This window comes from Panthera tigris, chromosome B3 (genome assembly GCF_018350195.1).
Source record: "Panthera tigris isolate Pti1 chromosome B3, P.tigris_Pti1_mat1.1, whole genome shotgun sequence".
In the NCBI taxonomy this organism is placed as follows: domain Eukaryota; kingdom Metazoa; phylum Chordata; class Mammalia; order Carnivora; family Felidae; genus Panthera; species Panthera tigris.
The window spans coordinates 3246364-3273154 of NC_056665.1; the positions used below are offsets into that span (position 1 = coordinate 3246364).

Here is a 26791-nt window from a genome sequence, read left to right on the forward strand (position 1 = left end):
AAAAAAAATTAAAATCCTTGAGTGTCCTCTTTAACAGAAAGCCCTGAACTATTAATATTTTCAGTACAGAGAAAAGCTTTTCGTATGCTTTTGAATAAATAACTTAACACTGCCATTTGCCACGTTATGATTTGTTTTTTTTTTTTTTTTTTTTAATCAACTCACATCATCATCTAGGAGTCTCCCTTATAAGAACAAATTAACGTCAACTTTTAAATTTTGGTTCATGTAACAGTAACATCACTGCCAGTCTCCACTCATAAGCCATTTCTAATGATAAATACAGGATTATTTCCCCCTCCCCATCATGAATGGGAGCATCCTTTGCAAACCCCTCTTCGGGATGGAGGTCTGATGTGACCTCGTTTCTGCTAAGTTCAACGTTAGGGTGCCATTAGAGAATGTTCCCAACTCAGAGAGAGGGAAAGTGACAGCATCAGTGCAATAAATTACAGTTCACAGAGCAGCAACCATATGCCAAAGCGTCTCCTATTTATGCCACAGAAATCTGGTAGATTCCTTTGGAAGAGCTCATGGGAACAACACACCCTGACTTCTTACAACTTTGTAAGTACAACTTTGACCTTTACACTTGGAGGTCACCTTGGGAGGATAGGGAATCCTCGCCTCACGTTTCCCTTCTCTTCGTTTATTAAACATGTTGTTCCGATGTTTTCCCCTGTGAAGTGGCATTGGTGAGAAGTCTGATGGTAACCCGACTTTCCTTCCCTAGTACGTGACTTGGCCTTTTCGCCTGGATATACAAATACCATTTTTCTTCATCTTTAAAATCCGGCACTTTTAGCAGAAGATGTCTTGACGTTGGCTGTACTAGGTCACTTCTCCCAGGGGCGTGGTGTGCCCTTTCAATACCGCGATTTGTGATTTACATGGTGATTTTCTTTATAGTTTTGTTCTGTTGCTTTGCTTTTATTTTCTTGGAACTCTAGCAATACTTACACGTTGGATTTTTTCCCCTCCCTTCTATCTCATATTTTTTGCTTGGATTCTTCCTATTTCTCTTTGATTATTTTCAATTCCCTCCTTGCTACCACTTCTCTTACTGCACTTCTTCCTAGTTTACTCTCCATTTCGGGAACCCTCCCTTAAGTTTTCTGGTTCTCTCCTGGGACCACGTTAGCTCTTTTCCTTCACACCCCGGTTATTTATTCAGCTCATTTCCGGGCTTTTCTATTTCCGATCTGTTCCTGTGTATTTCTTAATTTCTCTTAGCTCGCTTCAAAATAGTAAGTTATATTTTCATCTGCATCAAGGCCGCATTTCCATGATGTTGCTATGTTACTGACACTTTTACAGCATCTTTGCATGGGGTGTGCTGACACCCCTATTTAAATGAGATCTGTTTTTTCCGTACTTTCAGGAGAGTGTTACGGGGTGGGAGTGTTTCAGGGTCCTTACTATTCCCTCTTCTGGTGTTAAGGAGAAGTAGTCAACAGTGTGGCCACAGTTCTGAGATTCATATCTTCTGGACTCTTCCACGCCCAGGGGTCCGGGCATCCATCACTTCTGCTTTGTGTCCTGTCTCAGCTTGGATCACAATCGCGGCAGGTTTGCTGGGTATTTCTTCGCACTCTTAAGGATGTGTGTTCCCCTCGTGCTCTCCAGCCCTCTTAAGGCCCGCGTAGGTGTGCGTGATGTCCCCTGCACTCAGCCACAGCCTGGCCCCGGAGTCCTCTCCCATCACTTACTGGTCTCAGCCCCCGAGGGGTCACGTACGGTTGACTTCCGTGCCTCTTATCATCTCCGTGTCGGTCTAGCTGTTAAACTTACAGCTCCTGTACAGTCTCTGCTATTGGGTATGGTTTGGCCTCACCCACGTAGAGCACTTGTGTTAACGGGACTATCTGTGTTTTTTTTCTTTCCTTTAGCAGTTCTCATTGTTCTGTTTTCTGTGTTGTTTTTTAAATTGAAGTATAGTTTTTTTTTTAATGTTTTTTTAATTTAGTTTTGAGACAGAGAGAGACAGCGCACGAGCAGGGGAGGGGCAGAGAGAGAGAGAGACACACAGAATCCGAAGCAGGCTCCAGGCTCTGAGCTGTCAGCACAGAGCCCGACACGGGGCTCGAACTCACGGACTGTGAGATCATGACCTGAGCCGAGGTCAGACGCTCAACCGACTGAGCCCCCAGGAGCCCCTAAATTGAAGTATAGTTGACACACGGTATTATATTCATTTCAGGTGTCCAGCTTAGCGATTTGACAACTCTCCACGCATTAAGAAATGCTCACCACGGTACGTGGAGTCACCTCTGTCACCAGACGAAGTTATCACGACACCGCTGATGCCATTCCCTGTGCTGTGCTTCACCACTGTGACCTCTTTTCTTTGTGCCTGGAGGTTTGTACCTCTTCATTCCCCTCGCCACGAGGGATCTGGGGATATGAAACAGCTGTGCTGCCATTGTGGTTTTTCTTCACTATTTTCTAACTATTTTCAGAGGAACTGCCATGGACAGTATATGCTGACGTGTCACAGTATTCATTTGTCCATGGCTTCAACTACCCCTTAAATGTGGATGCTTCCCCCAATTATAACCATCCTGCAGATCTCTCTTGAGCTGCAAATCTTTACTGATGCCTTGACAGACCCTCAAACTACACACGTTTTGAAATAAACTCATTTTGTCTCCCTTTCGGGTCATCTCCCAAATGTGTTCTTCCTTCCCCGATTAACTTTAAACTTAATGCCATCTCTTATCCCTTGACCACACCCCTCTTTTCCGCTCAAATCTTACCAGTTCAATCACCAAATCTGCCCACTCTATCTGCTAAAGAAATATCTCCCAACACTATCTACTGTTGTTCTCTGCCTGACTGCTTCCTTATTCTCATTGGTTTTATTCCAACCCATCTAACAAGGTCTCCTAGGCTCTGGTTCCTTCTCCCCCAACGAGCTGTTCACACTGCTGCCGGAACCACATGCCTGAAAGCCTTGCGTTTCACTCCCCTATTCAGAACCCTTCTCCGTGCCCTCAATGACCGCAGGGACAACCACACACACTGAGGTCCTCCCCGGTCTGGTGGCAACCTCTCCTCTCCACCTGTCTCACCTTCTTCCATTTCTTTGCTGCAACCTAATCTCAAGCCACGTAAGACCGCCAAGCTCATAACCTGTGCCTTTGTGTGCACTCTTGTCACTGCCTGGACCCCCTTTGTCTCATTTCCACCCGGCCTGCACTCAGCCTCTAAGACCCAGTTTTACACCCGCATCTTCTGCAACACTTTCCTGGGACCCACGCAGACCCAGATGTTTCCCCTCGATTCTTCACACAGTTCTGTAGATGGGAGCCCTTTACTGGCTTGTCAGTCACAATTTTTTGGATCTGCCTCATTCAACTGTGAGCTCATGAAGACCACGTTCTTGGCTGTCCCAGGTCCCCAGTGCCCAGGGTAATCGATACAGCAGTGTGTGGTCAATGTCTGCTGGTGAACTGATCAGGCATGTTCAATTTAGAAGAAGCTTTTATAAATCTCTTTATTTTAGTCAACAAGTGTTTTCCAAGCACCAAGTGGAATACATATATGCAGAGATGGCCCTTCCCCTCTGGCATCTACAACCTAGTCCAGAAAATAAGGAATATTCAGGAGTGTGTGTGTGTGTGTGTGTGTGTGTGTGTATTATTTAACATAAATAGAACAGAGAGAAGTATATGGACTTGAATGCACTGGGTATATTTCAAGTGGGTCAAAATGTAAGAACAAACTACCATATTAAGTCTAAAAAGACATTACTATTCAAGTAGAAGAGTGGTGATGTACAAAATTATTAATATTAAGAAACACATAATGAATACTACATAATAAAAAGAGGAAAAGGAAGATTTTAGAATAAACCTTGTAAGCTGGAATATTCTTCTATTCATAGAAGGAATACCTAATGTATTTAGATTAATCACCTTGGATCAAGATCAAACTAATCCTGAAGGATATGACTGATAGAATGGATTTCCATCTAGAGAGAAGATATTAACTAGCTTTACCAAACACCAATTATGAAGATAAAAATAAAGAACACCTTAGAGAAGCCCAAAAGGTTCTTAAGCTTTTTGAAAGAGTCCAGACATTGGAACTTCTTTTATTTCTTTTTTAATTTTTTTAATGTTTATTTATTTTTGAAAGAGAGAGAGAGACCAAGAGAGCATGCAAGCAGGGGAGGGGCAGAGAGAGAGGGAGACACAGAATCGGAAGCAGGCTCCAGGCTCCGAGCTGTCAGCGCAGAGCCCGACACGGGGCTCGAACCCACGAACAGTGAGATCACGACCTGAGCTGAAGTCAGATGCTTAACTGAGCCACCCAGATGCCCCCAGACATTGGAACTTCTTGAGATCACTACCATCCTAAGTAACTATCAATAAGCTGAAAGTGTCTCATTAATGAGAAGTGTGTGTGTGTGTGTGTGTGCGTGTGTGTAACCCTCTCATACAGTTGTGTGCTGCTAAATGCTTCACAAGTTCTTGGGGAGACAGCACTGACTATAACATGTGCCAACTTGTGTGCATGAATGCTTCCACCATGGCTGATTTCAAGCTATCAGCCGAGCACGAGTTAAGAGATGACAGCTGGTTCTCACAAGCTGGAATGGATGGGCCCCAACACACCACTGCTCTCACGAGTCACAGTTAATGAGTCTATTAAAAATGAGAATGCCGTATTTATAAATCCATGTGTCCAGGACATATCTTGAGCTGTTCTTTGTGAACGTTCTCATTAAAGAGATCTCCTCTATACTTGGCATGTGGCTGTATTTCAAGAATTAAAGAGCTAGCAGACGTTGGTGGCTGAACACAGGAGCTGAAGAAGTCAGAGACGATCACAGTGTTGGAAAGATGGTGATATACTAACAAGAGACAGAAGCAAGGTGGGGAGGCGGTTGGGAATTAAGTGGTTGTCTCTTTGCTTTCCCAGGATGAAGGCATATCCTATTTGGACACCTGCAGACACCATACTGAATAGAGGGTTAGAGACTGTTCCTGGAGATAGGGAATTATTTATAGAAGTCAGAGACGAGGTCAGGACACAGAATCAGCTCTGGAGGAAAAATGCAGTGATATGCATCAAATATCTGATCAAATGTTGAGCTTTTTGGAGACTTGGAGGAAGACAAACCAGTAGACAAGATGTAGTTAGGTAAACAGGAAAAATGAAAAAAAAAAACCACCAAGAAACATCATGAAGGAGAATGATGAAGGTAGACAAAATGGTCAAACGCTCCATCAAGATATAGAGGGTACACAATGAGGAACGGTTTCTGGATTTCAGTCAAGGAACGGATTTCAGCACGGGGTCCGCGGATCACAGAAATCCGCCGTTTGGGAAGACTGCCCCACGCAGGAGTCAATGCTCCCTTCTTACAACTCAGAATGCAGTGTGAGAGTCGAAGGCTTCTTTCTGCCTAACGCGTAGTTCAGATCTAAAAACCAACGAGCCAACGAACGAACAAAGCCCCAGCGGCCATGAATAGAGCTAGTGTCAGGAGAGAGGGCTGTTCCGGCTGCAGGCCGAGAGGTCTGGCTCGGTGAGAGATGGAAATCCTGGCATGGCTCCTGAGCCTTTCTGTGTCCAGGGTTAGTGGCCAGCTTCAATGCAGAAAGGCCTTATCCAGAACCACAAGATGGATGGCTGCCCCCGAGTGAGCCAGCCTGTGGCACAAGGACTGGTCTGGCAGAAACCTTTGGGGAGGGTGGCGATTTTGGCATCACTCTCTGCCAAAACAAAGCAAGTCTGAGATGAGAGGGAATGTCTACTAACGGGAGACAAGCTGAACCCCGCAGGAAACCCAACACGTGTGCCTGACTGGGCCCGAGTCTGGATGCTGGCTTTTGGTTTCAGAGCCCGAGGCCGGCTCTGCCTTCCCGGGCATGTGAGCACACCCACCCTCGCTCTCTCAGGGAAGTCTAGAGATGCAGCTTTGGCTGGGAGCGGGACGAGGTCTTGCCTGTGCCTGCACTGATCTCTTGCGGTGCCCATCAGCTTGCCCTTGCCCTGCCCACGGGTTGCCTAGGAAACTGACGGGCCTCAGGTCCCAGCCAGCTCGCGTGGGTAGCCTTCTCTCCTGTCTCCCTTTCCTCCCAGCAACAAGCCTCCCGATGAAAGATTTGCTCGTCTTCATTAGCAGGCTTGAGCTTTTCGAAAGGTCATCACTTCAACAGAACTCCGCGTTTCCCCCTGACTTTGCAAAGACTCTTGCGGAAGGGTATTTACCTGTTCAGAGCTTGCTGGGCCCCAGGACCTGTCACAGGTCTCATGGCCACTGGCCGCAAGGACACTCACTGTAGGCCAGAGGGGAAAACATATGCACGCTCAGGAAGTAGCTCCCCAGGGAAATGCCATAAAACCTTGGGTCATTGTGAGTTCAAGCTGGGAAGTGCTGTGCGATTTCAGGGGCGGAAGACTTCACAGAAGAGGGAAGCTCGGGCCTGGATCCACGATTTGAGAGCGAGGACAAGAGCAAGGACCCGACGGGCAAGCACGACTGGACATCATAACGGTGTTGCTTCGGTGATGCAGAACCGGGAGCAGCAAATTCACTGCTCACATCAAGAATGGACAGGAGAGGGACACACGCCCAGTCTCCACTCTACAAGGCCAATGAGAAGAGCTTGTTCTAGAACACAAGATGGAACTGAGAAGGGCTGTCTGTTCTTAGGGAAAAGGAGAAAAGGGAGAAGCAGAAAGGTGCGTTTTAGAGCATGGGAGGGGTTCTAGGTCCTCCCTGGCTGCATCCAAAACAAGGTGCCTGTTTTCTCCATGACCTCTGCTCACTTCCTGCCCTTCCCTTCCTGCCTTTTCCCCTCAGGTCAGGACAGCACTTGCCCAGAGAGACCATTACCCAGAGCCATTCCCACTTTGGACACAAACTCAAGGGCTGCACAACCCTGATAAGGATGAGGGGCAGGTAGGGAAACGCTTCTCCAGCTCTGATGTGCTTTACACCTGGAGAGCTTGTTGAGATGCAGATTCGGATCCTGAGGGCTGACCTGGGGGCCGGAGGGGGGGGGGCGGTGCTCAAGATTCTTCATTTCTCAGGAGCTCCCAGCTTGTCAAGAGATGCCCGCGTGGTTGGATCTGGGCACCCTTAGTGTAGCCAGGAGATGAAGCATCACACAGTGCTGAGAGCTCTCTGCGCAAGTGCCCGGCCCTTCTGCCCCCTGCAGCTCTCTCCCTAACCTCGGGGAGATGGTAACTGGGCCTTTGACCTCCTCCAAGGGGGAGCAGCAGGTCTTCACACCTGGGGCTCAGCTGGGTGACTGCCATCAATACTGTCTGCCCACCAGCCTCCCTAGACACCCTCCTGTCTAACACCTTAGCCCACTTCCCCCCGCCTGACCCAGTCTCAAAGGAATACTTCCACTCTTCCTTGTGGACAGAGGAGGGGAAACAAAGCAAGCCAGCTTTTACAGATGAAGATCCCCAGGGCAGATTCCTACCTGTCCTTCCCCGTCGCTAGCCTCGGAAAGATGCCTCGCCTGTAGCAGCCACATCTGTCCACCCAGACCCTGACTGTAGGAGGAAACGATTTTCCGGCCCCTCGTGTTTCTGACCTGCAACCTAGCAATTCATGGGGGAGAGTATTGGCCACTCGTTGGCTCTGGCTCCTTGGGAGTTGGACAGAGTGAGCACGGTCGCTGGATCCTGGGGCTCCTCCCGCAGACCCTGGAGGGACGGGTTTGTTTCTTGAGCATTTTCTGAGGGTTTAGGGAAACATGTATTGACGACTGTCAGTGGCCCAGATGAGGACAATGAAGGGTAGCTTGTCAATTAAGATAGTTTTTGAATACTGGCACTTAATTGAGCTAGACCGCTAAAACAAGGAACATACAAAGCCGGAGAACAAGCAGGCAGAGGTACTGCGAACCCACCCTATGCCAGAAGAATGTGCGCCCTCCCTCGGGAAGATGAGAAGGGTCCACTCTGCCAGGTGCTTCTGTCCTAACAGCTCCCGTTAAGCTCACGGCAACCACTGCATTTAAATAACGGGAAATGGGGCTCAGACAGCTTAAGCACGCTGAACAAGGACGCCCAGTTTCCAGGCAACAGGGCTGGGAACCCATCGTGGGTCCACATGTCTGGAGCAAAACCCCTCGCTCTTGCACGAAAGACGTACGCCCTCGCACCAACCTTGGATCACACAAACGTGGCCTCGGATCCTAGCTCTACCCTTGGGAAAGTCACTCAATCCAAATGCGCCTCTGTTTCCTCGCCCACAGAAATGGAGGTGACGTCTGCTTCCTGCACCGTCGTGGGACGGCACGACCAGAGGAGTGTGACAGGCTTTGAGCCCGGCACGGGATTGAGGACTCAGGGAAGCTCAGCCGGGCCAGGGACTGCCCTTTCTTATTTGTTGAGACGGATTCTGATGTCAGAAGGCCCCTCTACCCCCACCGGAGGCCCCAGGATACACACCCCCAAACGCATGCCGCAGAATCTTGTGGGGGAAATAATTAGAGGCTGAAACAAAAAAGGGGGCGAAAAGGAAGTAAGGTTGGGGACAGCCCTTACCTTCGACCAGTCTCCCACCGTTAAATGTGGAGGACAGTCTGTTCGGGCGCAGGACTTGTGAGAAGACGCCTTGGGTCCTTGGCACAACTCATCGGAGAGATTCAAGAAGCCGCCGTCCGTTAACAGCTGCCGGCAGGCGACCCTTCGGTTCTGAGTCCCCCCGCCACAGGTCCTGGAACACTGAGGAGACGGAAGGAGGTGGGTCGGGGCTTGAACGGCCACGGGCGTGGCGGACCGTGGGGTCCCCGGTGTGCTGTACCTGCTGCCATTCCTCGATGTGCCAGCTAGGAGGGCAATCAAACTGACTGCAGGCTTGTAAAGCGTGGGGCTTCTCATCCCTGCATTCCTCGGGGGGGGCCGGGGACTCCCCCGGGTAGAGGCAGTGCACCTCCCGGGTCTGGATTCCGACGCCACAGGTAGCCGAGCAGGGCCCCCAAGAGCCGGTGTGCCACCTGTACCAAAACACAAGGGACGGGGGAGTTGAAGTGGCCGGTGAGACCACGTGCAACGGTCCGAGCATCAACGATCTCAAGTTCTTCTCTGGGCGCCCAGATTTCACACTCCATGCGCAGACCCGAGACCACAGCATCCCCACCGACAGATGGCGGTTAAAACACAGACATATAATATGCACAGGCAAGAAACGCGGGGAAAGTGTTTAAAGATTTTTACCCACTTGGGAAAGCCCAGAGGACAAAAGGAGCAGATTTCTCCCCGTTCTTAACATGCCACCATATATCAATAATAAAATCTTGGTTTTGTTTTGAATAGAGCCCCAAGGCAAGCATGATTTATATGGGTGTCAGAAGAAATTTTAAATGCTTAAGAGCACACTTCAGGAAATTTTCAGGGCACCTGGATTCATTATTTGGAATATCCCTAAGAAAATTCTTCTCTGTTAGGATTGGATTTACAACACGTACGTATAATGGGATTCCTTTCCAATAAGATCTTGGAAAAATCAGGTTTTCTCATGAAACATCTGTAAAAATGAAAACCCAGGGCAGCTGCTTTTGATACATATTTCCAAACTGCATTCAAGGAAGATTCTCTTGAATCTCAATTCACACTCCCGCTAGAAGCACGTGAGAGAGCGTGGTTTCTGTCACCCACACCGGACAGCATCCCTGCCCACCTGATGGGTGAACGACTGGACGTGATAGTTATCTTAATTTGGGGATATTTAATGATCAGCGAACGCAAATTTTTAACTAGTGGAGACATATAAGGAAACAATTTTAAAATGCTTACAATTGACATAAAAGGATGTTTGCTCCTAGGTGGTGGGTAATAGCAAAAAAACAAAAAAACAAAAAGCCAATTTAATTAAATTTTATAAAATGGAATGAGACGATCTAAATGTTTAACAATAAAGGGTAAACTAAATAACTGTATATTCATGCAGCACAATGCTAGCAGCCATTTAAAAACAAAGTATAGTTATGGACATTGAAATAAATTCATGATACATGTTTATTAGAAAACAGGTAAAAAATACTGTATGATCATATTGTTTTATGCATTTATAAATGCATACACAAAAAAGCCTGGATAATTATACATCAGAATGTTAACAGTGATGAGGTCTAAGTGATAGGATTTTTATTTTCTTTATTCTTGCTAGTATTTCCCCTGATTTTCCTTAAGATAAACATTCATTGTTAGAAAAAAATAAGTTTAGTTCTTTGAAAAAAAAATAGTGTTTATCTAAGGGTGACTTTCAGTTTTTCTGATTTCTAATTTTCTATAATAAATATGTTTTACTTGTGCAAATAAGAGGAAAAATACAAAATGAAAATTATGCGAGACAAATGCAATGGGACAAAAAGATGAAAACTTTCATTTATGAAGGCAAAGTTCACAATGAAGATATAATAATCATAAAAGTATGAAGACTGAATAAAAAGTATAAATATACATGTAAAATACAGCTGTTAGATATAAGGAAAATAGAAGGATAAGTAATAAAAAATTTTTAAAGCTATAAAATACTTCTCTAAGCCCCTGGTATATCAAGAAGGCAAACTTTAAATAAGAATATAGAAAATTTAGTGACACATTTCGAAGGCTTGATGACGTAGATAACTTTGGGGGAAATTACAAAAAGTTTTATTCAAGATTGGGACTAGATCCTGTTAATTTTGTGGTTGAGTTTCTACAAATTTTCAAGAAACAGGAGAATTCCCATGTTATTCTAAAAGTTCCAAAGTAAAAAAGAAGATTAAAATATTCTCATGCATCACAAAGATAGGAAAAAGCTTGAGCACAAAATCTGCAAATATACATAAAGGAAAGAGTTTTACATGTAACGATATATTCTAAATCCTAAATAAAAGAGAAGTATAAATCCCAAGTAAAAGAGAAGTTAATCAAAGGATTACAATACTAACAGTACATACTGTGGACTGAATGGTTGTATCCCTCTCCCAAATTATTTGAAGTCCTCAATTTTAATGTGATGGTAGTTGAGACTGGGACTTTAGGAGGTAATCAGAGTTAGATGAGGTCATGAGGTGGGGGCCTCATGATGGGATCAGTGGCCTTATCAGAAGAGAAATCAGAGTTCTCTCTCTCTCTCTCTCTCTCTCTCTCTCTCTCTCTCTCTCTCTCTCTCCAACAGGAGGACACAGAAAAAAGGCAGGTGTCTTCAAGCTAGGAAGAGAGCTCTCATCAGAACTGTGCCCTTTCCAGCACCTTGATCTTAGACTTGCCAACCTCCAGAACTGTGAGAAAATAACTTTTTGCTTAATCTATCCAATCTATGACATTTTGTTATCACAGCTTGGGCTGATTAATATAGCATGCTTTTTTTGACCACGGTGGAACCATATTAGACAATCCCAATACTTAGAAATAATCATCTAAATTACTCATGGATCAAAGAAGAAATCATAATGGAAATTAGACAGTATGTTTTAGATACTTGCTAATAAAAATACAAAGTGCTAAAACCTGTGGAATGCAGCTAAAGCCATGATTAGAAGAAAATCAATAGCCTTAAATGAATATATTAAAAAGAAAGGCTTAAAATCATAACCTAAGTAGCCATTTCAAAGAAGTTAAAAAAAAGAATGGTAAATTAAACCCCCCCCCCAAAAAAAGTAGGAGAGGTACAAAATACATGAGAACAGATACGAATGGACCAGAAAACAAAAGTTACCCCTTCAAAAGACTAATAAAATTGATAAACTCATGGTGATTTAGGAAGAACAAAAAGATAATCCATAATTACCAACAAAAGGAATTTAAGAGGGGATCTCAAAGGCATTAAAAATAAAGAGTACGGGCACGTGGGTGGCTCAATCAGTTAAGTGTCTGACTTCAGCTCAGGTCACGATCTCATGATTCATGAGGTTGAGCCCCATGTCAGGCTCGGCACTGACAGTGCAGAGCCTGCTTTGGATCCTCTGTCTCTCTGTCTGTCTGTCTGTCTCTTTATCTCTCCCTCTCTCAAAAATCAATAAGCATTAAAAAAATAAAATAAAAATAAAGACAATAAGTGTGTAATGGAAAACACTATATGTCAATAAATTAAAAAATTTACATAGACTGAAAATATTCCTACAAAAACCGACTTACCAAACTAACACATAAATGGAGAGAAATATGAATAGTTCTATATCTATTAGGTTAAATTTGTAATTTAAAATACTTAAAAAATAAGCTCAAGTGTCAGCTTCCTTGGAGAAATTCTACTAAACATTTAATGCATAAATATTCCAACCTTATATAAATTCTCCAGAAATAGAAAAAGAGGGAAAACTTCCTGACTCATTTAGGTCAATGTCACTCACAAACACAGATGTATAAATCCTAAACAAAATATTACCAATGAAATGATAAATAAATATTACATCATGACCAAGTTGGGATTATTCCTGGAAGGCAAAGTGGCTTCCATCTTGGCTAATCAATCAGTCTTTTTGATATTAACAAAACATAGGAGAGAAATCATGTGATAGTTTCAATAGAGGGTGAAAAACAGTTGATAATTGCACCAATATTCATGATTGAGAACTTTCTTAATCTGAATAAGTGCATCCAAAAAAGCAAATGGTAGTGGTGGGGGCAGTGGAGGAGAATAGAGCAAGATATCTGCATCCTTCTCTCTTTAAAAAAAAAGGCAGTAACAGTTAATGAAAGACATAAGGCTCAAGCTAATTTCCCATACAAAATAAACATCTCAGTAGACCATAAATCAAATGGAAACAGTGCTGAAGTGGACTAAGGTTATCCAGGTTTAGTGGATGCCAGGATTGAAAACTTGCCATAACAGCCGGGAGTTCAATTTCTATGGGGAAAGTAAACAACTGGCACCACAGTGAGGGGGGGGGGGTGACTGAAGCTAGGCTCATTTCTAGAAACACAGTGGGCAAGACTCCCTGACCCATAGCTGAAGGCTGAAGAAAAGTAGCCTGTGTGTGTGGTTGAAATTGATCAGCTGTCTGGGATAACATAAAAGAATGGAGATAACTGGAGCCTGGTTACTGAGCCAAACTGTCATATAATCTGGGAAGGGTTCTGCAAAATCTCACCTGGAATCAGAACCTAAAGGAAGCAATATGAGACCTGGTTCTGATCTGAGGCTCTTGGGGAGAGGTATTTATTCAGGTAAGCCAAAAACTGCAGAGAAGAACACATAACTCCCATTCAATATGAGCTTGCAAACCAAAAGGTCCAAGGAGAAAAAAAATTAATGACATGAAAGCGAGCAGACACACTCAACAGATGACAGAATTCTCCCCTAAAGAAATAGAAATAACAATAGCACTACTTGTATAGCATGTGCTATTTCCCACATTTGGTTTTAATATAATACTCACTTCATCTTTATAGTGTCTTAAAAAACTTTAATGTAACTATGTTGGGTTTTTTTTTTTATTCTTAGGGGCTAATAATGATCCAGGAAATAGCAGACTGATTGCATATGCTTCCTTCTGTTTCCTTCCACCCACACTCCCCAAAATACCCACTAAAAAGAGAGCAAAGGGATAAAAGTGGTGTCAAACAAAGGCATATGACCACAAAGACAAAGAGACTATCAGAGATGCATTTGAAACATTTTGTAAGCCGGAGAGAAGATGGAAAGTGATGTTTAACTTAGCAGCCTGGAGAACTCTGAAAACTAAGCTGGTATTTGTGGGAAAGTCCAAAAGCAAGAAGCCATGAGAAGATCAGACACAACATATGTCTAAAACTGGGGCATAGCTGAAGCTAAAATTCACTGAAAGTGATTCACTTAAAGTCTATATAAACCTGAAATCCTTTTGCATGTCTGAGGCCTGAAGGCGATTTATTCTCCCACACCCGACAGAGGGTCGAGGGACTTACTTAAGGACTTGGCAAAGAGCAAAAAGTGGGGGACTGTACTAAGAATGAGGAATAAGTGAGGATCTACGTATTGCCAGGTGAACCATTAGAGTTCTTCTGTCTTGGCTCAGAGAAAATACTTCCAGTCAGACTTGTATCCTTTTCCCATGCAGACAAAAGGTTGGAGAAATCCTCACTAGAAACATTAACCAGCTACACAAAAACAAACTCAAAATGGATGAAAGACCTAAATGTAAGACAGGAAGCCATGAGGAGAAAGCAGGTAAAAGCCTCTGTGACCTTGGCCACAGGAACTTCTTACTCAATATGTCTCTGGAGGCAATACGAACTATTGGGACCTCATCAAAATAAAAAGCTTCTGCACAGTGAAGGAAGCAATGAGCAAAACTAAAAGGCAACTGACAGAATGGGAGAAGATACTTGCAAATGACATATCAGATAAAGGTTTAGTATCCAAAATCTATAAAGAACTTAACACCCAAAAAACAAAATAATCCAGTGAAGAAATGGGCAAGAGACATGAATAGACACTTCTCCAAAGAAGACATCCAGATGGCCAACCAACACATGAAAAAATACTCAACATCACTCATCATCAGGAAAACACAAATCAAAACCACAGTGAGACACCACCTCATACCTGTCAGGATGGCTAACGTTAACAACTCTGGCAACAACAGAGGTTGGTGAGGATGCGGAGAAAGTGGATCTCTTTTGCACCACTGGTGGGAATGCAAACTGGTGTATCCACTCTGGAAAACCGTATGGAGATTCCTCAAAAAATTAAACTACCCTCTGACCCAGCAATTGCATTACTAGGTATTTATCCATGCGATACAGGTGTGCTGTTTCAAAGGGACACATGCACCCCAATGTTTATAGCAGCACTATACACACACACACATGCACACACACACACACAATGGAGTATTCCCTGGCAATCAAAAAGAACGAAATCCTACCATTTGCAACTACGTGGATGGAACTAGTGGGTATTATGCTAAGTGAAATTAGTCAGAGAAAGACAAAAATCCGATGACTTCACTCATATGAGGACTTTAAGATACCAAACAGATGAACATAAGGGAAGGGAAGCAAAAGTAATATAAAAACAGGGAGGGGGATAAAACATAAGAGACTCTTAAATATGGCGAACAAACAGATGGCTACTGGAGGGGTTGTGAGAGGGGGGATGGGCTAAATGGGGAAGGGGCACTAAGGAGTCTACTCCTGAAATCACTGTTGCACTATATGCTAACTAACTTGGATGTAAATTTAAAAAATAAATAAATTAAAAGATATTCAATAAAAAAAGAAAAAAAGAAACATTAACTAGCTTGAGAGCAAAAATCAAATTCAGAAGGTCTCCCTATGAAACAGCCCATCTAGATCACTCTAGAGTGAAGCCTACCACTCAACAAATTCTGTCCATATACACAGGGCTTCCAATCTGCCTTTTTAAATACATCATACTTAAATGAATAGTCAAGGAACATAAAATATTTAATTAAAACATCTAAGAAAAAAGAAACCAAAACAGGCATACAGGAGAAAACAGACAGAATGCAAGGGGTACAGAAGAAAACAAAATATAAAATAAAAACTTCATAATTCATATTCTCAAGAAACAAAAGATACTGTATTCACGAAATGAAAACAGGATGTTGTTTTAAAAGGTACTAGGAACCTAAAGAGAACCAAAAAGACTTGTGTAAATTAAAAATAACTAAATAAAAGTGTAACCAATCAATTGAGAAATAGAAGTAAAGATAACTCTCAAAAAGTAGGAATAGAAGAAATGCAAAGTTGGGTCAGTTCAGAAAGTCCAACATTATACAATGGGAGGTTCATTTAAAAAGCAGAAGAAAAGAATAACTCGAGAAAATTTCCCAAAATGGAAAGAAGTATTAGGACTTTAAAGCCCCTCCCAATTTCCCAGCACAAAAGATAACAATGAGCTACGCCAAAGCATATGACGTTGTTCCACTGTATTCCAGAGGTAATAAAACAGGTCTGCGCGGATAATGAGGGATCTACGTGGCAAAGCAGTTCTCAAAGCAGCACTGGATGTTAGAACTCAGTGAATGGAGCAATTCTTCAAGAAATTGTTTGGAGGACGCCTGGGTGGCTCAGTCAGCTAAGTGTCCGACTCTGGATTTCAGCTCAGGTCATGATCTCAGAGTCCTGGCATCCAGCCTCGAGTCAGGCTCAGTATTGGGCATGGAGAATGCTTGATCTTCTCTCTCTCCCTCTCTCTCTACCCCTCCCCTAATTGCTCACACACATGTGCTCTCTTGCTTTCTCTGTGTCTCAAAAAAAATTTTTTTTGAGAGAAAATGATATGCAACTTTGAAATCTACACCCAGGCAAAAGATTAAAGTGTAATAGAACATTTCCAGATATTCAAGAGCAAAAATTTAATCCCTAGCTTCCTTGGGGGAAGCTCCTGGATTTATGTGCTCCAACAAAAAATAGTGAACAGCCTAAGAAAGAGGAAAGCGTGGAATATGAAGGGTGGAAAACAAAGAATCCAATGTAAAAGAGATGCAAGTAACCTTCAATATGAGAGTGAAAGGACACAAAAGCTATTTAGGAAGGAGCAACCAGTCCAATTTGGAGCAGGAAGAGGAAGTGCTCTGAGAGGGATATCCCCAAGAAAATGATGTAACAGAATACATGATGTATTTGAATGCACTGCAAAGACAGTTAAACCCTGGTAGATATTTTGAGAATAAATTAATGATAGGATCATAGGAACTAAGAAAACAAACAAAAAAAAATGAAGGCAATTATAAACTCCAGAGAAAACAAAAATGAAAATGCACCCATAGTAAAGTATTAAATGTTTCATTCTCCCTTTTTTAAGAACAGCTTTATTGCCATATACTTTATATAACTTAAAATTTACCTTTTTATAATGTCGCAAAGTTCCTTTTAAGAAACAGATCCTGCCTAGTCCTGGGCCCTTTTAGATACTAAAAGCCTCACTATGGTGGAACATCTGACCATGATCCAACAGATAAGCATATGACTTGAGCTGCTTATAATGAAGTGGACATACTGTGAGACTGAGCCCCATGTGGGGCTCTGCGCTGACAGTATGGAGTCTGCTTGGGATTCTCTCTCCCTCTCTCTCTCTGCCTCTCTGCTGCTCACGCTCTATATCTCAAAATAAATAAAAAAGAATTAATTCTAGGTTATCTCATTGGTTCTTCTTTAATGTTTATTTACTTTTGAGAGGGAGAGAGTGAACACAAGTAGGGGAGGGGCAGAGAGAAAGGGAGACATGGAATCTGAAGCAGGCTCCAGGCTCTGAGCTGTCAACACAGAGCCCAATGTGGGGCTGGAACTTACATACTGAGAGATCATGACCCTCGCCAAGGTTGGCCGCTTAACCAACTAAGCCAGCCAGGCATGCCTCTAATTCGTTCTTTTTAAGACTCACCTATTCTTACCACATTTCTGCCTATGTCTATCTTGTAATTTCCAGTTCTTCACATGGATGTTATTTACCAATTTATATCACCAAAGATCTTAGTAATATTTAAAGTCTTTTTTGGATTGTTCTGGTATTTTGATTTCTTCTGGAGTGAATTCACCTTTCAGCTGCTGATGCCAGTGACTATCTTCATTAGCATTAGATTTCTTCATGTGCTTTGGAATTTCATTTTGCAGGCTCAACGTGGAGGAAGGTTTCTCTTTCCTCATCTCCCTTTACCCTTTTCTCTGACCCTTAACCCTTCTCTGTCTACAGTTTTGCTTGTCTCCATCTAGCCCTCCAGGATCTCCAGTCTGGAACCAAGTCTTGCATGGACAACATGGCACAAAAGCACTGCAAGGGCACTGGGGTCCAACCACTGAGCTAACATGTAATCTGGGCTTGTATCATTGTGTCTGTCCTCTGTCTCCCCAAGCACACAGCCTTCACACAATGGCTTCAGGCTGTGCTCGGCAGCACCTTTTTTCCTGCAAAGAAGCAGTGGAGGTGGCTCCTTCTTCATCAATCAAAAGGAAGGTATTCAGTCCCTCCTCTCCATAGGCACTGAATTCTCACGTACCCCAACGGCTTTGGGGCCTCAAGCCCTCAAGAACCACAGGTCTGTTTCCACTCATCACTTCACACTTCCGTCCCTTTCCTGGCCCAGATAGTTCTTTTCATGACTTTCCCCTGGGTATGTTGTTTTAATTTCCCTGTTCTTATACAGCATCGATCATCAATCTGTATTTGGAACAGAATGTAAAATTAAAACACCATCTCCATTGGAAACCTATTAATTAGAATGTGAGTTTAGATATAAATTTCCAGTAGCTTTCGAGGTGAGGGCAATCACCAACAGTAGATATATACATCACATTTTGAGGATAATTGAGCCACATCGGTAAGTAACTAAAAGGACATTGTCTCACTATAATTCGGCTTAGATGTATAGCTTATTTGGAGTGACTTCGGATATTCATCTTTCAAGAAAGTATGGAGCTGGAAGAATCCACCAGAGGCACAAGGGACTGGAAATGAAACCTCTGTTATTCAAGAAATGGGTAGCGGTTTCTTCTTAACAGACAATGGGCTAAATACAGAATTTTTTTCAAGCTCAAGAACTGGGTAACAAGTAGGTGGAGGAACACATCCCTCTTGCCTCTTGCTTTCTGATCTCCCTCCCTAGCAGTGCTGACTGCTGTCAGAGAAGAAAGCCTTCCTCAGATGAGTGGGACCATTATGTAACCTTGCCTGTTTCTGCAAGCTGCTGGCTCGCTCCTGGAAAAAGCAAACTCCATAAATAGCAGACACTCGGCAGTTATAGCATAGACCAGGGGGAGTAACCCCATAAGAGCAAATAAACATACAACACCCCACCTTGGAGAGTCTAGGCTAATACATCAAATGCATTTGCCTTTGGGTAAATAAAGATCCACTGACTGTCCAACACAATCTCAGTGGTAAGTTCCACCCTGGGGTGATATTTTACTGCTATTGCCCTTGGAGTCAGTAAATATTTGTGTGGAAAATATTACGCAACACCCTGTTCCTGTTATTCCTACACCACTGGTTTCTAGAACCTAAAACATTTTTGTAAACTTACCTTTACTTTGGCACCGACCCTTTGTCTCTGCTGGGCTTTTTCCAACATAACTCTCAACGCTCGAAAAGTTTATTAAATTTGCAATTTTGAAGCGAGGAAGAGTGTTTCCCTTCACATAAAAACAGACTCTTAATTTTGCAAAGAGGCCAAGACATATCGCGTGCTCTATTATTCCTAGCTTGGAAGCTCTGTGGGCAAGAAGTGGCCGGAGAAGATAACGTGCAATCATTGTTGCTGAGGCACAGCAAAGAGGGGACAGAGGCTCTGCTGCACACAGGGCACACCAGCGTGCGTCCCTCAGCAGCCTTAAGAAACAAGGTCCGGACTTGTTCCTAAATCCTGCTCTGGCTCGGCGAGCAAAGAAAGAGCAGTACCGCAGACTGAGCTCAACCCTGCCGTGACCTCCCGGGCAGGTCAAGGGAAGGCTGTTGTTCTTAGAACGGAAATGAGCCCTGAGCATTTCACTACTCATGAGTAGACCCAAGGGTCTAGGCATAGTTCTGAAGATGTGAGTGAAAAATGCAACCTGAAAGCGCCCTCTACAGTGAAAGGCTGGCACTGAAAGGACCTTGGGGGTCACAATGTGCAGCATCTTCCATCATTACTCAGATGGAGAAGCTCAGCCCGGAGGGCTAGGCACCTTCTGAAACTGCCGGAGGGGGTCGAGCGGGGGTGCCGCCCCTGACCCACCCCCGGTCCTCTCTCCACTCCTAAGAGCTCCCCTCTAACAAGGGTCTCAGATGAGGGTCCCACCTCTCATTCTATCGGACTTCATTACACCAGTGAGAAGCGATCGCTTCCCCGGGGAGAGAATAAACTTGTTTCATGGTAGAAAAGGGCTCCAGACAGCGGGCCTGGCATGTGCAAAGGTCTGAAGGCATGAACAAACATGAGCGTGGGTCATGGTGAAAATTCACCATGGCTGCTGAGGAAGTTCCTCTGCGTGTGTGTGCATGTGCACACGTGTGTGTGCACACGCCCGCAATGAGGGTGGTAGTGACGGGAGACAGGGTTCAAACCTAAAACCAGGGTCACAAAGGACTTTATAGGCTGTTGCGGATTGAACTGCTCCCCCCTAAAAGTTGTCGAAGCTTTGAGTCCTACTACCTGTAAATGTGACCTTATTTGGAAAGAGGGTCTTTGCCAATGATCAACTTAGATGATGTCATTAGAATGGGGCCCGATCCAATATGAGGGCTGTCCCAATAAAAAGGGGACATTTGGACAAAGAGACAAACAGGAGGAAGACAACACGGAAACACAGGGAGAACAGCATCTGTGAGCCAAGGAACGCCGGCGGCTACCAAGAGCCAGGAGAGAGACCTGGACCAGGTTCTCCCTCCCAGCCTCAGCAGGAGTCGACCCTGCCAGCACTTGATCTCAGACTCCCCAGCCTCCAGGACTGAGACAATATGTTCCTGCTGATTAAGCCCCCTAGTCTGAGGTAGTCCCAGGAGACTCCTCCATAGGCCAAAGTAAAGAGTGTGGATTTTTAATCCCCAGGTGAGAAAAGGTGCTGAAAGGCTTCACCCGGGGGCTTGACACGGTCACCACGACTTAGAAAGATCTTTCAAGGTCATACACGGGCCAGTGGACCAGAGCAGGAAACACGAGAGGCAGGAGTTTATGCAGAAACTACTGAAACAGATCACGCAAAACACAGCTGAATGAGGGCAGGGGCAGTGAGGAACGGACAGGACAAGTTTATGAGATGTTAGGAGATAAATCAGCATGAATCATGTCCGTGTCACCAGAGGAGAAATGAAGCCAGAAAAGGCCACTTAACGTGAAGCCACTTTAAGAAGGACCTCAAATTTTAGGATAAATAGAATAAATAGAGGGAAATGTTTGATTTGGATTTAGTCTTTAAAAATCACACTAACACGTAAGGAATCGAGTTTTTACCTAACACTGAACCAAATGTAGGTGGCGACTGCAGTTGGGCAGACTCATTTGTAGAATGAAGACAGAATGGATTGTTGGGTATATTCATTTTTCCCCCGAAAAAAACTTGTACGAGGACCCACTAGGGCTGTCTTCACTTTCAGAGCAAGATCGGGAACCGGGTTGTTTTTACAACCGGTTTTTACAACAGTGGCCTCAGCCCCGCCCCCGACTCCTGTGCTGTGCAAACCCCTCCTGTTTCCATTTTCTGTTTAATTGTCCACCTGTCCACTTGTCCCCATGGCCTCACCTGCCAATGACTGGGCCTAGAAAGAAAAGACACAACTGGGTGAAGACTAACCTTATGTTGATGTGGAATGAGCGTTGAAAAAGACACAACCTTATGTTGATGTGGAATGAGACTTGAAACCAGAAATAAAGCACACTCCAAATCTGGGGGGTAATATTTTCTTCTTTTTACCCTTCTCTGTTTATGGCTGTGGAGCCGTGTGCTTCGCCAAACTGCACTCACCATTTAAACCTGGTATAAATTCCAAATCACTTTGTGTATAGTCCTCTTTCCAGAAAGACGGCTGGTGCAGAGAAAGGGGAGCTCGCGCCTGATTCCAACCTCAGGGGGAAAACATGTCGGGAGAGTCAAGTACGCTTCTTCCCCTCACTGTTTCCCCTTGTCCCTTACTCCAGGTCAGACAGACAGCCGTCCGCTTCCACCTACAGAGCCTCAGGGGAGGGATGTGTCAGGGAAGGAAAACAGAAACCCTGGCTTTTCCAAGACTGTCTGAGTCACTGGTTCCAACGGCTGAGAACCCTGGACAGGTGATTTGGATGTTGAGGGTTTATACAAATAGCATAAGTGCCATAGAAGTGGATGTGTGCTCAGAACAGCACATCCCCTTGATGTGCTCGATGCTCTTGGAAAGCTCTGGACACACTTGGCGAAGTGGGCACCCTGAGCAGGAGTTACAGCAGACCTTCCCCAAACCCCTCCTGTACGTACATCTCTTCTGCAATCTTGGATGGTTCTACAACGCGGCAAGCCCAGGGTGGGCAGGGGTGGGGGAGAGCGGGGAAGCAGATTTCCCTGTGCTGTTTCTGGGCCTAGGTCCTAACTGCTTCCCAGCGGAGCACAGCAGAGCACAGCAAGATGGCTGGAACACAAGTCAGGAAGTCCCTGGCATCTCCTCGGCCTACGACGCAAGTCAGAAACACGGTAATGGGTACGAAACACTGTGCCTGGCTCTTCGCAGGGGTGTCCTCACCGAAGATGAAGCGCACGCAGGGGCAGGCCCTCCTCCTGAGAGCGTGCAGGTCGGAGACGCAGATTCAGAAGGAAAGGGCCCACCCGTAAGATGGGGAGGGCTGGATTCCTAGGGTGCACTGGCTTATTCCGTCCCTACCCCATCACCCTCAGACCATCGAGGCAGGAGTTTTTACATCACAGCCAACACATTTCATGGGATCGATATGAGAAGGGTCAAGAGAATTCCAGAATCAGACTTATTTCCTGAATAGACATAAAATACACCTGTCCTTACGCCAGCCAGTATGGCCGGAGGAACACAATGACCTTCTTCAGTCACTTAGGGTCCTAGACGTAGCAAACTTGACTTTGGGGGCTAAAGGTGCCTCATTAGATGGGCGACACGTACCAAGAGGTGGTTCAGAGAATCTGGCAAAGAGGGAGGGGAGCTGCCTGGGAATAAGATATTACTCTTATCCCTATTTTATTGTCTAAAATATAGATATTTTGGGCAACTGATTCTTATCATGGAAGTATGACCAAGACAACAAAGGGTTGGGAGAGAAGAAGGAAAAAACTGGGGGTTGGATCCTGGAAGTTCTTGTGCGGGAAACTAATGCTGCTGAGTCAAAATCCTCTGCAGCCAGCAACACCCGGGGAGAGCGCAACATGAGGAAAATCTACCCTCCCTTCCAAGAAACCTCCCCAGGATCTTCTACGGACTTAAGCTGGGAAGAAGATTAACTTTCAGGGTCAACCTTTCAGACCAAGGAAACCAAAAATAAGACAGCCTCACCTATTCTTTGGGGCTTACAAGATCACACCCCACAACCTACGATCTAAGGCAAGTCAGTGGGAAGGATAATACCCAACATGGGGTGAATTCTAGGTAACGAGTAGGCGATCGCTCAGTCATTCAACAAATACATAACGCAGGCTAGGTGACCTACCTCGGGTGCACCTACAAGCCTCTGTGCACACGTGGGGGTCTCTGCAGGAGAGGGTGTTCCCTTTGGCGCAGTGTCCCAGGAGCGCAGGGCATCACGTACCTGGGTGGGCAGGGTTCCGGGTTGCAAGCCTGGCTCATCGGAGGAGGGCGGTGGACCATATCACACAAGGTGTCACTGACTGTCTGCTGGGTCTGGGTGTGTAAGCACACAGCTATCGCTTCTTGATGGCCTGGAGGTTGGGAAGAGGAAAAAAAATGCAAGTGACTTAGAATAACTCACTGTGGGGGGGAAAACAGGGTCTTGGGACTTCTTTAGCCATTGCCTTTTGAGTATATCGCTTGGCTGTGGGCTGCATTTCAGGGTGCGCGTGCAGACTGGGCATCTTTCAAAGGCTTCCAGTCTTTAATATTCTCTCAGTCACCTTTTCAACGCAGCACCACTACCCTCTCCGCCCAAATATACTCACCTTGAAACATGAAAGGACATCCCGACTCCCCGTCTACCTGCAGACTTACCTGTGTTCCCACTCCAAGTCCCCGCAACCGAACCACCCAAGCGTTCTCCAAACCACACACTAGTAGTTCCCGGAGAGGGATTTTCACGTCAGCCGCGCAAGAGTGACATTTTTTCTGTGTCACTGCACACGTGCTAACTTTGATGTACAATCCTTACTCCAGCGTTCATCATGGTCTGAACTCCTGTTCGCTATTACTATACTTCGTGATATTGCCACTGCCGGCAGAAACAACAGCAATACCTCCCATCGGGAAAGCGCTCTGGCGTGTATGAAGTGCTTTCGCGGGCACCGTTTGGGCCCACGGGAATCTTGGGAGGTCCAAAGAATGGTATCGTTATCTCCATCTCATTAATTTAATAATAAGGAAAACTGAGGCGCAGAGAGAAATTAAGGCAGCAAAAAATGGTAGACTCAAAACTAAAAATTAGAGGGGAGCGTGGGGGGCTCCGTCAGTTAAGCGTCCGACTTCGGCTCAGGCCATGATCTCACAGTTCGTGGGTTTGAACCCCGCGTCGGGCTCTGTGCTGACCGCTCAGAGCCTGGAGCCTGCTTCGGATTCTGTGTCTTCCTCTCTCTCTGCCCCTCCCCTGCTTGCGCTCTGTCTCTCTGTCTCTCAAAAATAAATAAACATTAAAAAAAGTTAGATTTCCTATCTCCTACGTGAGTGCTCTTTCTCTGTACTCCAGGGATTCCAAAATACAATACAGTCAACCGGTCAAGGCAGAGACTGCGCAAATAGGAGCCTCCACAGGCATGTTTTTCCTTTGAGGCCAGCCAGCTCTGTCCGACCCCAAAGCCCGCGTCCCAACCACTATTCTTTGTCTGTTGACACAAAAAGAATCACTGAAAAATCAGAACTGAGAACGAAATATAAATCAAAGTTTTGATGAAAAAAAAACAAATGAAAATTGCAACAGCAACGGACTATACTATTTGAAATATGCAAATGTATTCAGTTTCATGCAAGAATGTGTGTTCCATTATGTTTGAAGACTGTGGTTCTCCTTCCAAATGCCATGTCTCAATTCATCCGTTTTACAATATTTTACAGAATGCAGAATAGGCCAAAAGAATATATAAAATATACATGTGTGATGTGCAGTGCTTTCTGCTATGTTTTCTCCTTTCTCTAGTTGTAATCTTATGTTTCCGGCCATGGCAGGATGCAGTCTTAAACCTCCAAGGATCTCCCATGAACTACTTTTTAATAAACACTGGCTAACTTGAGATACAAAGGGGACACGGCTACAAAAATGTATTTTCCAAGGGCAGCCACAAGAGTATCTTCTATCCCGCATACTCGACCTAAAGGCTTTTCACTTCAAGAGGCTTGATAAAACCTTTACCTTCAAAAGTAAACATAAAAAAATATCAGTTTGCTTCACCTTTTACTTGGCAAAATTTGGGTGACAATCATGATATGTTTGGAAGCTATAAAACAAAGTGTTGAAATTATGGTGTAATTTTCCTAACAAATCCTTTTGGAAGCATGAAGCAACACCCTTCAATTCACACTTGACCTTCTAGAGCGTCATGACGAGAGGGTGTTTTTGGAGCAGAAATGATATTCAAAGCCTTCGTCAAGAAATGAATTAATGATGGGGGGGGGAAGGGACTCTAAAAAGGGAAGTGGAGGCAATGAATGAACAGACACATTTCCTTCTGTTGAAGGTTAGAGTGAGTTGGGCTCCTTGTTCACAAGTCTTGACTGATTCAACAGGCCAAATAACATAATTCTCTCTCTCTCTCTCTCTACCTCTCTCTCTCTGTCTCTCGAAGAAATACCAAGAACAATGAAGAAATCTAGCCACTCTCTCTCTAAGAAATACCAAGAACAATGAAGAAATCTAGTCACTCTCTCTCTCTCTCCCTGTTTCTCTCTCTCTCTCTCGAAGAAATACCAAGAACAATGAAGAAATCTAGCCACTCTCTCTCTATCCCTCTTTCTTTCTCTCTCTAAGAAATACCAAGAACAATGAAGAAATCTAGTCATCCTCTCTCTCTCTCTCCCTCCCTCTTTTTCTCTCTCTCTCTTCCTCTCCCTCTTTCTAAGAAACACCAAGAACAATGAAGAAATCTAGCCACTCTCTCTCTATCCCTTTCTTTCTCTCTCTAAGAAATACCAAGAACAATGAAGAAATCTAGTCTCTCTCTCTCTCTCTCTCTCTCCCTGTTTCTCTCTCTCTCCCTCCCCTAAGAAATACCAAGAACAATGAAGAAATCTAGCCACTCTCTCTCTCTCTCTCTCTCTCTCCCTGTTTCTCTCTCTCCCCCCCCAAGAAATACCAAGAACAATGAAGAAATCTAGTCATTCTCTCTCTCTCTCTCTATCCCTCTTTTTCTCTCTCCCCCTCTCCCTCTTTCTAAGAAATACCAAGAACAATGAAGAAATCTAGTCATTCTCTCTCTCTCCCTTTTTCTCTCTCTCCCTCTCTCTAAGAAATACCAACAACAATGAAGAAATCTAGTCATTCTCTCTCTCTCTCTCTCTCTCTCTCTCTCCCTCCCTCCCTCTTTTTCTCTCTCTCTTCCTCTCCCTCTTTCTAATACCAAGAACAAAGAAGAAATCTATTCACTCTCTCTCTCTCTCTATCCCTCTCTCTCTCTCTCTCTCTCTAAGAAATACCAAGAACAATGAAGAAATCTATTCACTCTCTCTCTCTCTATCCCTCTCTCTCTCTCTCTCTCTCTCTAAGAAATACCAAGAACAATGAAGAAATCTAGTCAGAACCTTTCAATTACTATCCAGTATTTGATACATCAAGTTGTAAAATAAATATGAAAAAATGAGTAAGAAAAGTATGTTAATTTAATAACCAAGTAGCCCTGGGCCCTAGAAATAGACGTAATATGCTCTTTTGAAGCACCAATGGAACATTAACAAAAACTGGTCCTACATCAGATTATAAGGCAAACTGCAGTGAGTTCCAAAAGCCGGAAGCAGGTAACATTCTCTGACCACAACAGAGTCCAGCGATAAATGAATAGGAGCCAATTGACCGCTCAAATCCAACCACTAGAATTTTCCAAAAGTCAGTCCCTATATAACTGCTAGGTCAGAAAGACAGAATGGATTACACATAATCTTTGACCAGAAATAAGAGAGGAGAGAGGCTTCAAGCAACCTGAGACCAGATGAACAACTCTTTTTTGTTTTTGAATGTATGTTTGTTTGCATTTATTTACTTAGAGGGGGCGGGGAGAGAGAGAGAAGGGGAGGAAGAATGCCAAGCAGGCTCCGTGCAGT

At 44.4% G+C, this 26791-nt stretch overlaps 1 protein-coding gene across 9 annotated transcripts in view; it reads right to left on the bottom strand.

Annotated features, from left to right (window-relative positions):
• The window catches only part of ADAMTSL3 (ADAMTS like 3), a 353112-nt gene that overhangs the window by 78829 nt on the left and 247492 nt on the right, over positions 1 to 26791 (bottom strand). For all 9 annotated transcript variants that reach the window (XR_006218331.1, XR_006218332.1, XR_006218333.1 and 6 more), the window contains exons 17-19: positions 23127 to 23256; positions 8780 to 8972; positions 8521 to 8700 (exon numbers count right to left, since the gene is read on the bottom strand). Coding sequence is in view for 5 of the 9 variants with exons in the window: in XM_042987917.1 (XP_042843851.1) it covers positions 8521 to 8700; positions 8780 to 8972; positions 23127 to 23256 (503 nt within the window). In the remaining 4 variants the exon portion in view is untranslated. The remainder of the gene's footprint in view (positions 1 to 8520; positions 8701 to 8779; positions 8973 to 23126; positions 23257 to 26791) is intronic.